Raw genomic sequence first — 13,866 nt, 5'->3', positions numbered from 1 at the left:
AGAAGCCAGCTGCATAAGCTCAGGCTCATGCCTCCTCGCGGAGCCCTCTGAGGACACCTGGACAGTTTCCCTAAGAAATTCTGACTCACAGGGCTGGGTGCAGTGGGCTAGGAGGCCAAGGTGGGCAGATCACGTGAGGTCAGGCATTTGAGACCAACCTGTCCGACAAGGCAAATCCAACTCTATAAAAACTACAAAAACTAGCTGGGCATGGTGGCACACATTTGTAATCCCAGCCACTGAGGAGATCACTCGAAATGGGCAAGCAGGTTACAGTGAGCCGAGATCATGCCACCACACTCCATCCTGGGCAACAGAATGAGACTCCGTCTCAAAACAAGACAAACAAAAGAAATCTTCACTCAGAACTTCGCTTTTGCCCCTGTGCTGACCCTGACGAGATTCTATCCAACCACCACCCACTACTGGCACGGCCAGGAATAGTTTCAAGAATTTATGGGACTGTCACCCTTCCAAGTGCAAGAGAGCGGGGACTCAGGCAGGAGACACAGGGCTGTGGAGTCACTACTCACCTTCTCCAAGTCCTCCTTCAGACGGATTTCATGCTGCAACTTCTCGGACAAATTCCTATTTTCTATTTTTAGGAGTTCAATTTCTTCCTTGAGCTCAGTATGAAGAAGTGAAAGTTTAACCTTGTGCTCCGTTTCCAGACCCAAGACTCTGGCTGCCACCTCTGTGTCAGCCTCCACGGCCCCATCCTGAAGATGTACCCAGGGGAGCTCTGCATGGAAAAGGAGCAGGGAAGACAGTCACACCGGTACCAGCCCTCGAGGGAGCCCACAGGCTGCACAGTGACCTATAAATGCTTCTGATCACAGACACTGTAGATTTTCAAGTTCTGTGCTCAATCATGGAAGTGGGCACTACTCTCTCAAGTGTCCCCTCCCTTTTGGGACACCTCCATGCTGCCCCAGCATAGGGCCATCCTGAGTCACGGGATGTCCTGGGCCCACACAGCAGCTGCCCAGCCAGCCCAGGCTACTCCTTCAGGTCAGATGTGACAAGTAACCCTCCATGAGTTCCTGAGTGAGCCTCATGCCTGGGACCAGATGTGGGCACATGTGCATTACTCAGGGTCTCTGAGGCAGCCAGAAGGACAAGGCCTGAGCTCAGGGGCCTGAGAGGGGTCCCATCCCAGCCCCTCCCCCTGCTGCTCTGTGCCTGGGCACACCACCTCCACCAGCCCATTTCTTCCTCTGCAGAAGAGCAAAACAGGGAGAAGGCATCAGGTGGTGGCCAGGCACCAGTGGCACCCAACAGCTATGTTCCTCAACGTACGCCAGTGGGCGTCCAGCCCACTGCCACCTGTGGGGACAACTGTGGTAGGGGACAGACAGAAGTGAGGACCAGGTGCAGGCGCCGTCGTACCGCCCCAGCTTGAAGGAGGGTCAGGCTATTCTCCACTTGGCCATAGCCCAGAGTGGGGTTGGACCACATGCCTCCCAGCAGGACTCAAGGCCTGGACCCCTCATCCTCACCATGATGGTAGCCCACCATCACCACGTCCATGCCAGTGGCCAGGGCTCCCTGCCTCTTCTGAAGACCCTGTCAGCACCAGTCCAGCGCCATGGACCACGCCTCTGGGATGACTGCAGCTTCCTCTCCATCCCCTTCTGATCTCACAGCTCTGTGTCCTGTGCCCTGCCTGGACATCCCACAACCCTGGTCTGACTACGTGAGCTGGGGGCACTGGGCCAGCCGGGGCAGAGCAGGATCCTGGAAAAGCTTCCTCTGGGCCCCGCTGACATTCATTCTCCCTCCAGAGGCGAGTGGGCACCATGTCCTTCCAGCAATCCCCATAACCCCCAGGGTACCCGCCCAGGTCAGACCTGCACTGCTGAGGCACCGGGCCAGGACACAGGCTCCCACCCAGCCAGCGACCCCGCCTTCAACGCCAAACCCTCATCAGGACACACTGTCAAGGCACCAGCCTCAGCATTAGAGGTTGGAGCACCCTGGTGCTTCACGGAAGACTGGGATCAACCGAGGCATCTGGGCTCCCCAAGACTGTCCCCCAGAGTCAGCACCTGCCGACACCACAGTGGGGCAGGAGGGGCTCACCTCCGCTGTGCCCTTCAGAGGGCTCCTGATGCCACGCCTGTCCCAATGCTGCAGCCTCCACGTGGAGTCTGTCTGAGACATGCCCCTCGTGCTGGATACAGAGAGCTGACTCCAGCGCTTCCAACTGGTGCCTATGGCTCTCTCCCAGCTGAACTTGGAAGCATGGCAGGCCCTCCTGCAGAGAAACCACGCAGGACAAGCAGGCTAGTGAGCTGAGCTGCCTCCCTCACAACTATAACCCCAAAGGTGTTTCCCGCCATGCACAAAGAAAACCCAAACCTCACCAGGTTCATGAGACCACACGCCATGCTCTGGTGAACCCTGCCAGCCCAAGGGGGCACACATATGCTCTCCTGCCCACAACCATCTCTCAGCCAGGCCGCCAGATGACAAAGGAACTGGTGGCACGGAGAGGAGCTGGTGCTCTCCGGAGGACAGGGCCCTGGACTGCGCAGACCTCACCTCAATGCTCTGAGCAGCAGGGTCAGTGGGGCACATGCCCCTTGTGTTTCTCCCCGTGGCCTCACATCTCAGGCCTGAGCTCTCTTCTCAAGGCCAGCCTCCTGTGGCCACTGGCCACTAACAGCTGTATCCTCATCACACTCACACCTGGAGGCAGGGGTTGGCTCTCATGCGATACAGGGATGCCTGGTGGGGCTGCACACTGCACCCCTTCCCAGGCTCTCCCTCTGGGACGAGGCCTACTTGTGGGACAGCCCTGGCCACCTGTTCCAGCTGGGCCTTGCCCTTCTCTGGCATTTCCCCCATAGCCTCTTGTGTGGCAAATCCTGTCTTGGGATTTGTTTTGCAGGAAACTCAAACTGGCGTATGGCCAACTGCCACCCTGCTTGACCACCCTGCAGCCTCCAGCGGGTCCAGGAACCCTACTCCAGTGTGAAGGCTGCTGACTACTGGGCCCAGAGGCCCCAGGTTCCCCTCCACTGGTTCCACCACACAACAAGCCACGTGGTGCTGCCCCTGCATCTCCTCCCTGCATGTCCCCCAGAGCCTGACGCTGGGCTTGCTCAATGCCACACAGCAAGTGCTCCACAGCACCATGTGTCCTGGTGGGCCCCACGCTGGCAGCACAGAACCAGAACATTCCATCATTCCAGAAGTTCTGTTTGGACAGCAGTGCCCCACAGAGTCAAAGCTGACAGAAGTAGCAGCATGGAAGCAATTCAAGGAAGAAATAGAAAAGCCAGCAGGCGTTCTGTGCGTACTCAAAGCAAAGACACAATTTCACACCGTTCCAACTGCCAAAGTCAAGTCTGAAGAATGCAGCCCACCTCAGGGAGGAGGTGGCCTTGCCCACGGCTAAGGCATCCCGGGGCTGACAGAGGGGCTCCAGCTCCACGGCCACCACCTTTCCTGATCAAATAGTGCACGGTGAGGCCCGCCCCGGAGCAGCAGTGAAGTCAGGGGCAGCATCCGCAAGACACACAGGCAGCCTTCCTTCCATGGACAAGCCCCGGGAGGAACAGAATCGGCTCTGTCACAAGGAATATGCCCGGCTGGAAGGTAACGAGTAGGGGACTCACCCTCTTCTCAGCACTCAGCCAATTACCTTATGTTGCTCAGCCTCGAGTTTATCAAGGTGATCTTTTCTTTCTTTCTCAGGTGTCTCTTCGAAACCCATGCAGGATGAACTGAAGGGAAAACGGTTTGTAAAAACCACACATGCCCCTTTTCCACGTGCACTCTATTCTCTCCCCAGGACTGCCTGTTTACAGATGCCTCCTCGTGTTTCCACTCAAGGACTTCCCCCATGTGCAGGGAGCCATGGAAGCCGCAAAGCCAGGGACACAGCACAGGGACACCCAGGCCTGGCCGAGAGCATGCCTGCCAACAACTCACACATACATGCACAGGCTTGGACGAGAGCACACCCACCACTGACACACACACACACACACACGCCTGGACAAGAGCACACCCACCGACACACACACACGCCTGGACAAGAGCACACCCACCACTGACACACACACACACACACGCCTGGATGAGAGCACATCCACCAACACACACACACACACACACACACACACACACACACACACACAGGTCTGGATGAGAGTGCGCCCACTGACTTGAGCATACAGACATGCATGCTGGCCTGGATGAGAGTGTGCCCACCACCAACACCTACACACAGACCTGGATGAGAGTGTGCCTACCACTGGCTCATGCACACACACACACGGGCAGGCCACACTCAGGTGCTTGTGCCTGTATTTCAGTCTCGACCATAAAATGTGTTTGTACAAAAAGCCACTGGTGTCCACTGACCTGAAATCACCAAAACTACACCTGAACTCGGAGCATGGCACCTGTATTGCAGGAACATACTGAAGCTGGAAACTGCTTTATTTACCCGACTTCCACAGAATCCAGAAGAGCATCTTCCCTCGCCCCCTGCAGCCTCTGCTGTAATAGGGTTAGGTCTTCTTGGTAAGTTTTTTCAGCGTCCCTTAACTTCTTTTCAAAATAGATCCTCAGATGCTCCAGTTCAGACTCATGCTGGATTTTTGCTTCCTGTTGCTGCTGTTCAAAGCCTTGCTTCAGCTGTTCCAAATCTTCCACGTGAGAGGCGCGTGCCAGGAGCTGCTCATGCAACTCTGCAACATGACGGAGTCACGCAATCATCTTAACATGGGACACCCCCAAGGCAGGCAACAGGCCAAGAGCCTGGTTACCTGTGGTGGGGGCAGAACTCAGGAAAGGGCCCATCCTGAACCTGAGAGTGACAAGGGACCTCTGCGGCTTAGATTCTCACATGCCCCTGAGAGTGGACAGCTATCTCTAAGCAGTGGCAAGAGCCACAGGGCTGTGAGCAAGAGCAGCCATCCAAGTGGCAGGGGTGCGGTGGCCACAGCCAGCAAAAGACCGACGATGGTCCTGCAGCCCCAGGAAATTGGATTCGGACCAACCTGAACAAGCCCAGAAGCAGGCTCAGGTCAGTACATGCTGGCCGACACCTGGATGTGGACTACGGGGGAGGACCCTGGACAGAAAACCCAGCTGAACCACCTTGGACCTTCCGTAAGCTAACGAATGCGTGTTGCTTTAGGCCACCAAGTTCACAATAACTTGTTACACAGCAACGGAAAAGCAACATGGACCCAAAGAGAACTTGTCCCCATCGCTACTGTGTTCAGGAGACTATAACCGGCTGCTCTACAGCGGTTGACAGCCAGCAACGGGCACTGAAGCTGCTCACTACCACAGAGGTGGCAAAGCAGGATTCTCTGCATGGGTCTTGACCGGCAGGACAGAGACAAGCTGAGTACTAAGCCAGAGCCGGAGCCAGCGCAAAGCAGTCATGCCTGCGGACCCCCTCAGCTTCTGTCTTCTGCAGCCTCCAGCGACAGACATACCCCAAGGGAAAGTCAAATTGACACACACCCGGCTCTACCTGGTCCCAACAGGGCACAGGGCTGGGAGCCAGGCCTAGTGCCCTGGTAACAGCGGTGGAGTCTCCGGTTCTTTCTCCTAAGTTCTCTTTGCTCCAAATCCCACCACCCACAAGGACGAGTTGGGCCGGAGGCTCTGCCTGCACCTGAGCTCCAGGAGGTGCACAGTGGCTCACCCTCCTGTCCTGTGGCCCTGGGTGCCGGGGCCTGAATTGGGCTTAGCCAGCCCTTGCCCTCAGGCACCATCCTCACCAGCTGCACAGGGACCTCTGTGACATGGAAACGGGGCCCTAGGGTTGGGGTCTCCAAAGGTACTCAGCTGTAGGGGGGCAGCTGGAGCAGAGCTGCCCTCAGCAAGTGGCTGCAGCTGCTGGGGCATGGAGACCGGAGAGCTGGGGCCACAGGAGCCTGGCAACAGGATGTGAGGCACCACCCTGTGACCCCAGACACCGGGTGAGCCTGCACGCACCTGGACAGCACTCAACGGTCTTGCCAAGGTGAACACTCAGCACCACTGGAAAGCTTTCCGGAGACATGAAGGCACCACCCCCTGCCAGTGTCAGTCTCGCCTTTAGGGACACACAGGTGCACGTCACTACTGCACTGGGCTTAGCATAAAACCAGGGCTATCTCTCAGAAATAAACCTCCACCTTCAAACCGTACACATCAACCTTCAGAATACCAACCAGGTAAATCCACTCTTCTGTGCTTGCTAGAATTGTTAAATTCTAGCTTGGGGTTACAACAATAAAAACACAGAGCTCCAGTTTTTAGGTATCTGAATTTTCCAAAAGAATTCCTCACCACTCAGTTCCTGTCTACTGGTCCTCGTAGAATCAAGCTGGGACCATAGATGCCTGATCTCTTCTTGTGACTGCACCTTCAGGTCTTCGTATGATGCTTGAAGATTCTCTAACTGGAAAAAAGCAACGTGTCGAGGTGAGAACCTAATGAGCTCAAGGCCCCCATCCCAGCAGAGACAGTTGTGGTTTTATCCCTGCCACTGCAATCCTCAGGGTAAAAGTCCACATCCCAAACCTGCAGCTGAGAGAAAGCCAGCCACAGCAGAGACCAAGAGAGCTCTGTCCGTGGCAAGCGGGATCACAGTGCTAACTCCACAAGGCCACGCACTTTCAGAATCACAGGGCCTTCCAGGTCTGCATGTCTCAGCTGAGAAGTGGGCCCGGCCAGGTTACATGACAGTCGCAGCTGTGTGGTTTCATCTGTGTGTACCTCCCTGCTTCGGTTTGGGGGTCACACATACAGACCGCTGAATGATATTTAGGAAGTCTTACTAGCCCATAGTACCCACGACTACCAAACAGGGAGCTTCTACTTTCAATACTTTAAAATGAAGGAAGCAGATACCCTTACACTTTGACACTGAACTTTTCTGTACAATCAGCAAGAGCCCAGCCCAGCAAGGCGGGATGTCCTGGGCGACGCTGCACCTGGGGCTGGCCTGTCCTCTTCGTGAAAGCGGCCCCTCCTACCTTCCCCATTGTGGGCATCAGGGCCAGCAGGTGCTAGCAGCCCCCTCTTTCCCATCCATGAGGAAAAGCCTGGAAGGGCCCAGGGAGAGACCGGGCCTGAGTACTCTGCAGGAGAGGAGTGTGTGGGCCCCGGAGCCCCACTGGGAGACATAAGGGGCCCAGGACAGGCCTCCCTGACACCCCAGACCCCAGCTACATCTGTATTCTTAGGTGTGTAAATCTCTCACACACCACAACTAACCCCATCTGTGATTTATGTTTTAATTTCCTGAAATGATGCTTGGGATACTCAGTCTGAGGCCTGGGTTTGTCAGGCCCCCTGCAAGGACCTGGCCACATCTACATTTTGATACAGAGTGTTTCATTAGAAAAGCAACTTGAATATACAACAGCAGAAAAAGTTTTGGTTAACTTTTCCCAGGAATCTCGGGTTTACTGGATTACGGTCAGAGGATGTGGCCTTACACCTACCTAGTGTTTGAAATTTGTGTAACTGTCTCAGGAACACGTGTAAAGAATATGCATTTCTAAGTGTAAGACTGAACATAATTATTAAATCAGTCTCACAGACTATATCCTTACACTTTTATTCACCACTGATGGTCTTTCTAAATTTATTTATTTTGTTTTATTTTATTTGTTTTTTTTTTTTTTTGAGACGGAGTTTCGCTCTTGTCACCCAGGCTGGAGTGCAGTGGCACGATCTCAGCTTACTGCAACCTCCGCCTCCTGGGTTCAAGCAATTCTTGTGCCTCAGCCTCCTGAGTAGCTGGGATTACAGGTGCCCGCCACCACACCCAGTTAACTTTTGTATTTTTAGTAGAGATGGGGTTTCGCTATGTTGGCCAGGCTGGTTTCAAACTCCTGACCTCATGTGATCCACGTACCTTGGCCTCCCACAAAGTGCTGGAATTACAGGCGTGATCCACCACACCCAGCCAATCTCTTTAAATTTGGTACTTAAGTTTTAGCAAATAACATAATGTGAAACAGCCCGATTCCAAAATCTTTTAAAACTTCCTTAAGATACCAAGTAATTAAAGTAACTTAAGCTGCTGCCCACCTCCAACTGTTTTTCTTTTTCATTTTCTTTGAACTTTAACTCCAAGTCTTCTAAATACCGGCAGTGCTCGGACTGCAGGTCTTCACGTAACTTTTCAATGGCTGCTTGATGCTGATTCTCCAGGTTCCTAAGGGCCCCTAGAATGATAAAGCAAACTCACTTGGTTACAAGACAGGAACCCCAGTAATGATAACGGTGCATGCAGAGCACTGCCACCCAAGGCCCTGCCCTGGGCATCCCGCATCCCCCGGACCCCTCATGTGAGTCTCACACACCTGAGGTGCACCACAGTGAGGCACGGACATCACCTACCCATGCCATCCCACCATGAGGGTCATGCTGGAACACACATGAGTTTCAAAAGTGAACCAGCACAACGCAGCAGCTTTGGTAATAATTTAGCAACTGAGCATGCCAAGAAAATCTCTGAAACAAAGATCAGGAAGGTTTAAGGATCCTGAGAGTCCTGTGACCCATGACAGCCACCAGCCTGTCACACGTGCACGGAGCCATCCAACATTTAGAAGCAAAGGCAGGTTGTTTCCAATGATCTGTGTTAGAGGAAAAAAAAGAAAAAAAAAAGCAAAGGCAGGAAACGGGTGCTCCCTCACGCATAGTGACACGAACGGCATTCGTTCCAGTAACACGCAGGAGAACTCAGTACCTCTCCACACTTGCTCATTTTCATTACTCACATTCAGCCTTATTTTTGTCTTGAAAAATCTTCTCCAACTCAATTTTCTGTTCTGCCAATTCTTTCTGAAACTGATTTTGTAAATCCTTCATTTCTGACTGATGCTTTGCAGACAATTCTTTGCGTAGATTTTCTAAACATAAATCTTTCTCAGATTCCCAGTCTTCCTTCAGGGTCTAATTAAAAAAAAAAAAAATTAAAGTCAATAGTTGATTATCTGCGCTAAAGAAATTTAAATCACACGGTCAAAACTCATGAGGAAACCAGGCAAAGTGGCTCACGTCTGTAATCCCAGCACTTTTGAGAGGCTGGGTGGGCAGATCACCCGAGCCCAGGAATTTGAGACCAGCCTGGGCAACATAGTGAGACCCCATCTCTACAAAGAAATGCAGAAATTAGCTGGGTGTGGTAGCACGCGCCTGTAGTCCCAGATACTGGGGAGGCTGAGACAGGAGGATCAAATGAGCCCAGGAGGTCAAGGCTGCAGTGAGCTATGATTATGCCACTGCACTCCAGCCTGGGAGGCAGAACAAGACCCTGTCTCAAAACAAAACAAAAAACAAGAACGGGGAGTCATTCCCCCTCAACTCAACTGTCCTGACAGGCCTGACACCCAATCTCTCCCCTGAGTGCTGGCAGGACAGAGAAGCAGAGGCATACAGGAGGCAAGCAGCTGAGAAAAGTCAAGACCATCCACCCCAAAACAGACCAGCCTCTGCACACAGCGAGAAAGGACCACCTACCCCAAAACAGACCAGCCTCTGCACAAAGCAAGCAAGGACCACCTACCCCAAAATAAACCGACCTCTGCACACAAGGCATAATCTACACAGTCACCCTCAAAGCATTAGAAATGCATCTCCCTACAAGACCCAGGAACCAATGGCAACTTTGCCCACCTTCACCCAAGGGCTAGTCTCTGTCCCAAGTGCTCTGAGAAATGAATCCCACTGCCCGGATCGGAAGAGCAGGTGACCAGAACACAACCCCAAGCCTGGACTGACATCCATTGCCTGCCAATGGCCTGAGAGCTGCCCAGACGCCTGGCTCAGGAAGGGCCTCCACACTCAGCACTGCAGATGGCTCACCCCCTAGCAAAGGGCCTGGCAATGACATGGCACTACCTGTGGTCCCCTAGTGAGGCCACCCGTAGCAGGTGAAACCCACCCCACCAGAAACCTCCTCCCTGTTTGGTATTCTCCCCAGCGCCCAGCACCCACACCCCATGCACTGCAGTTAACTGCCATGTCCACGTGGGCAGAGGCTGTGTCCCAGAAAACACTCAGGGGCAGGCCACGGGGGGCACTCGGAAGCCAGCATGGAGGGGCAGATGAGTGCCTTTATGTCATACAAATCAAAGTAAAACACAAAACACGCTTTCTGACAAATACAGACTACATAAACAAAGAGTGCAATACACTTCCACCCGGCACACTTTAACAAAGCCTCGACTGGCTTCTGTCTGAATCCCAGCAAGGAGCGTTCTCATGGGACCTGGCAAGAAAGGAAAAACAACACACAGAAACCTGCATCTTACAATCCATCACGGGTACCTCTATTATCTGGGCGTTTTTCTCCATTTCTGATTGTAATTTCTCCTTCAGCTCAGCTGCAAGAAAAACAAAAAGTAGCTCAGGTCACTCAATCTCAACCTTTTCAGTGACCCAATCACCCAGGAAACAACCAGGCTCTGGTACCCACTGGATGTGTGGCAGCACTCATGGGCTAGCAGAACGTGTCTGTGATGGAGCCTGGCTTAAATAACAAACTGAGGACACCGTGACTTCCAGCCACACAGGACAATCTAAGAGAGGAGGTGAAGGTCAGCCCTGGGTCTCATCTAAAAACCCGCTCTAATCTCCTGGCCACAAAAACCCGAGGGACCCCTTTGTTCAGGCTCTCACAGAGCCAGATGCCAGGTGAGGTGCTGAGAACAGAGATGGGGAGACAGTGCTAGGGTGCCCCAGCTCCCAACCCCAAGAGGGAAGAAGCACAATGCCCACGCCGAGCCCACACACCACCTGCGCCTGCCTGGCCCGTGCCGTACCTGCTTCCTGTCCACACCTGAGCGCCACCTCCTCCTTCTCCCGTGCATGTTGCTCCCGGAGGAGATCCAGCTCGTGCTGCTGCCGGCTCTGCAGCAGGGCCAGCTCCTGGGCACGCCGGCTGTTGAGCATCTCCCGCAGCTCCGTCAGCGCCGTCTCCTTCTCCTTCTGGAGGTTGGCCTGCGTCAGCTCCAGCTGCGCCGTGTGCATGTTGCTCAGGCTGAGGCGCAGCGCCTCCAGTTCAAGGCCGTGCACTGCCTGCAGTGCAGAGAAGGCCTCTGATGAGGGCCCATGCTCAGAACCAGGGCACGTCAGGAGACAGAGAAGCATGAATGGGAATGAGTAAGGGTAAGGAAGACACAGAAAAGAAAACAGCAGACACCTCCTGGGGGCAAGAGCAGGACACAGAGACCCAGACGACACCAAGACACCAACCAGCAACTCCACCAGTGACCCCATAGCCCATCACCGCCCTGAGCACCAGCACCCCAAATTCCCTCACTGGACAAGAGCACTGTACCTGGAGGGGGCTTCAAAGCTGATAGGGAGAGTGGCCAGCCCTGAGGTCAGTGCGTCACTCAGGGCACCTGACCAGGCCCCCTGACCTCCGGCATCCACGCCTGTTCCCTCCACTGGCCCTTCTGTGGCCCCACACACAGAATGTGGAAACAAACAAGGCAGAGAGAGGAGATGGCAGCACCTGCCCCATCCACCAGGAGCCCGCTGTGCCCTGTAGGGTAACGAAGCCCATGCTATGAGCCTGTGTGGGCCCCACCAGGTCACCTGACTCTGCTGCGGGCCAGCCTCATCTTCACACCGGCTCTCCATGTCAGCAACGGCAAGTTCACATTCTTGTTCACACTCCTGGGGAAAAAAGGCAAAGGATGTGATCCAGAATTCACATGAGAAAACAGTCACTAAGAAGCCATCGTGATGTGCCCAAGAGCTGAAAATTCACGTCCTCACAAAATCTCATACACACTTGTCCACAGCAGCAGTCAACCCAAAAGCCCACTGATGGATGAACAGTTGAATAAAACGTGGGCTGCCATTCAGCCACAAGAAGGAATGAAGCCCTGACTCAGCCTACAACACAGGATAGCCCTAAAGACATGAGCTGAGTGGAAGAGCAGACACAGAAGGCCGCACGTGGTGAGATTCCATTTACATATGTTCAGCATCCATAAATCCATAGCGATGGAGTATCCTGGAGGCCACTGTACTCCAGCCTGGGTGACAGAGTAAGACTTCGTCTCAAAAAAAAAAAAAAAAATTGTTAAATAAAGTCCTAGGAACATAAGCTGTGATCTCTCCCCCACGCCACAGCAGTGTTGCCGTGGGGGGAACGCATAACCTGCTCTCAGGAAAAGGAGAAAGAGACACCTATAGAGGGAAAAATGGGCATAAAATGCTTGGATAAAGTGGGTACCAATGAAGGTAACCCAATCCGGAAACACAAACTTGAAAGATCTCTGTGTGGCCATGAAATCATCAAACGTTGGCAAGAATATCACGAACCCTCAGTGCCATTGTAGCCAGAGGAAACAAACCCACCCAAGCACTATCAACGTCAGAATCCACTGCTTCAACTTTTTTCTCGGCAGACATTTTTTGGTGACGTAGGTTGAGTTACAGAAAGCCTTTCCCTGTCTCAACATTCCCACCTCTGGAAACGTTTTCAGTAGCAATAACCCAAAGGGAAGAGGAGAGCTACAGGGGGCCCTCAGCACGGATCCTGACCCCACCACCACCCTGGCCCTCCCTGCAGGCTCCTGCCCCCTGACTGGCGCCTAGGAGGTCTCCCCTGCCTGTGGAAGCGACTGTTCTCTGGCTTCCCCTGCATAGCCAGGCACCTCTCTGGGCCCCAGGTGACCCACTTGCTTGCGGAGTATTTCAGACTAAAAAATGACCCAAACTAAATTTTTCTGCCCAAACTGGAGGACTGGCTAGGGGTGGAGAGATAGAGGCTTGATACAGTTGTGAAGGCTAGAAAGGCCCCCAGAGGAACTAGACAGAGAGGGTGGTGTGGGAGCTCCACAGGGGCTGCTGTGAATGACTTATCCTCAGGGCAGATGCTGCACCAATGCAACAACATCTCCCTTCAATGTCAGGGGCTCAGGCTGGGCACGGTGGCTCACGCCTGTATTCCCAGCACTTTGGGAGGGCCAAGGCGGGCAGATCACGAGGTCAGGAGTTAGAGACCAGCCTGGGCAACATGGTGAAACCCTATCTCTACAAAATATACAAAAATTAGCTGGGCGTAGTGGCTTGCGCCTGTTATCCCAGCACTTTGGGGGGCCAAGGCAGGCAGATCACGAGGTCAGGAGTTCGAGACCAGCCTGGGCAACATGGTGAAACCCTATCTCTACAAAATATACAAAAATTAGCCGGGTGTGGTGGCTTGCACCTGTAATCCCAGCTACTCAGGAGGCTGAGGCAGGAAAATGGCTTAAACCCAGGAGGTGGAGGCCACAGTGAGCCAAGATCATGCCACTGCACTCCAGCCTGGACAAGAAAGTGAGAATCCATCTCAACTTAAAAACATATATATCAGGGGCTCCTCCAACACGCTGTTCTCTGCCTCTGTAAATGGAAACCCACCCAACCCCCACAGTCCTGTCCTGTCTCCCCTCACAGCCACTCCATGGCCAACCTCAAATCAAGTGTTGTCTTTTTATTTTATGATTTTTGAGACGGAGTGTCGCTCTGTTGCCCAGGCTGGAGTGCAATGGTGCAATCTCGGCTCACTGCAACCTCCGCCTCATGGGTTCAAGCGATTCTCCTGCCTCAGCCTCCCAAGTAGCTGGGATTACAGGCGTGCATCACCATGCCCAGCTAATTTTTTATATTTTTAGTAGAGATGGGGTTTCACCATGCTGACCTGGCTAGTCTCAAACTCCTGACCTCAGGTTATCCACCCGCCTTGGCCTCCCAAAGTGCTGGGATTACAGGCATGAGCCACTGCACCCAGCTATATTTTCCCTTTTAATTGGAAAAGGAAACATAGGAACATCCGGTTTTGAATGTCCAGTTTTAAACTCAAAGGCATGCGCTTAAAACCTCTAGAACTGC

The 13,866-nt window shown here is 53.4% G+C and overlaps 1 protein-coding gene across 14 annotated transcripts in view; it reads right to left on the bottom strand.

Annotated features, from left to right (window-relative positions):
- PCNT (pericentrin) overlaps positions 1–13,866 on the bottom strand; it is a 120,864-nt gene that overhangs the window by 89,400 nt on the left and 17,598 nt on the right. For all 14 annotated transcript variants that reach the window (XM_078358656.1, XM_078358658.1, XM_078358657.1 and 11 more), the window contains 10 exons: positions 11,578–11,658; positions 10,797–11,052; positions 10,303–10,358; positions 8,751–8,925; positions 8,056–8,192; positions 6,304–6,415; positions 4,460–4,703; positions 3,650–3,731; positions 2,083–2,257; positions 534–742 (listed from right to left, as the gene is read on the bottom strand). In XM_078358656.1, the coding sequence (XP_078214782.1) occupies positions 534–742; positions 2,083–2,257; positions 3,650–3,731; positions 4,460–4,703; positions 6,304–6,415; positions 8,056–8,192; positions 8,751–8,925; positions 10,303–10,358; positions 10,797–11,052; positions 11,578–11,658 (1,527 nt within the window). The remainder of the gene's footprint in view (positions 1–533; positions 743–2,082; positions 2,258–3,649; positions 3,732–4,459; positions 4,704–6,303; positions 6,416–8,055; positions 8,193–8,750; positions 8,926–10,302; positions 10,359–10,796; positions 11,053–11,577; positions 11,659–13,866) is intronic.

The sequence above is a fragment of the Callithrix jacchus genome, chromosome 21 (genome assembly GCF_049354715.1).
Source record: "Callithrix jacchus isolate 240 chromosome 21, calJac240_pri, whole genome shotgun sequence".
NCBI classification, from domain to species: Eukaryota; Metazoa; Chordata; class Mammalia; order Primates; family Cebidae; genus Callithrix; species Callithrix jacchus.
This window is presented reverse-complemented; position numbering and strand designations above follow the sequence as displayed.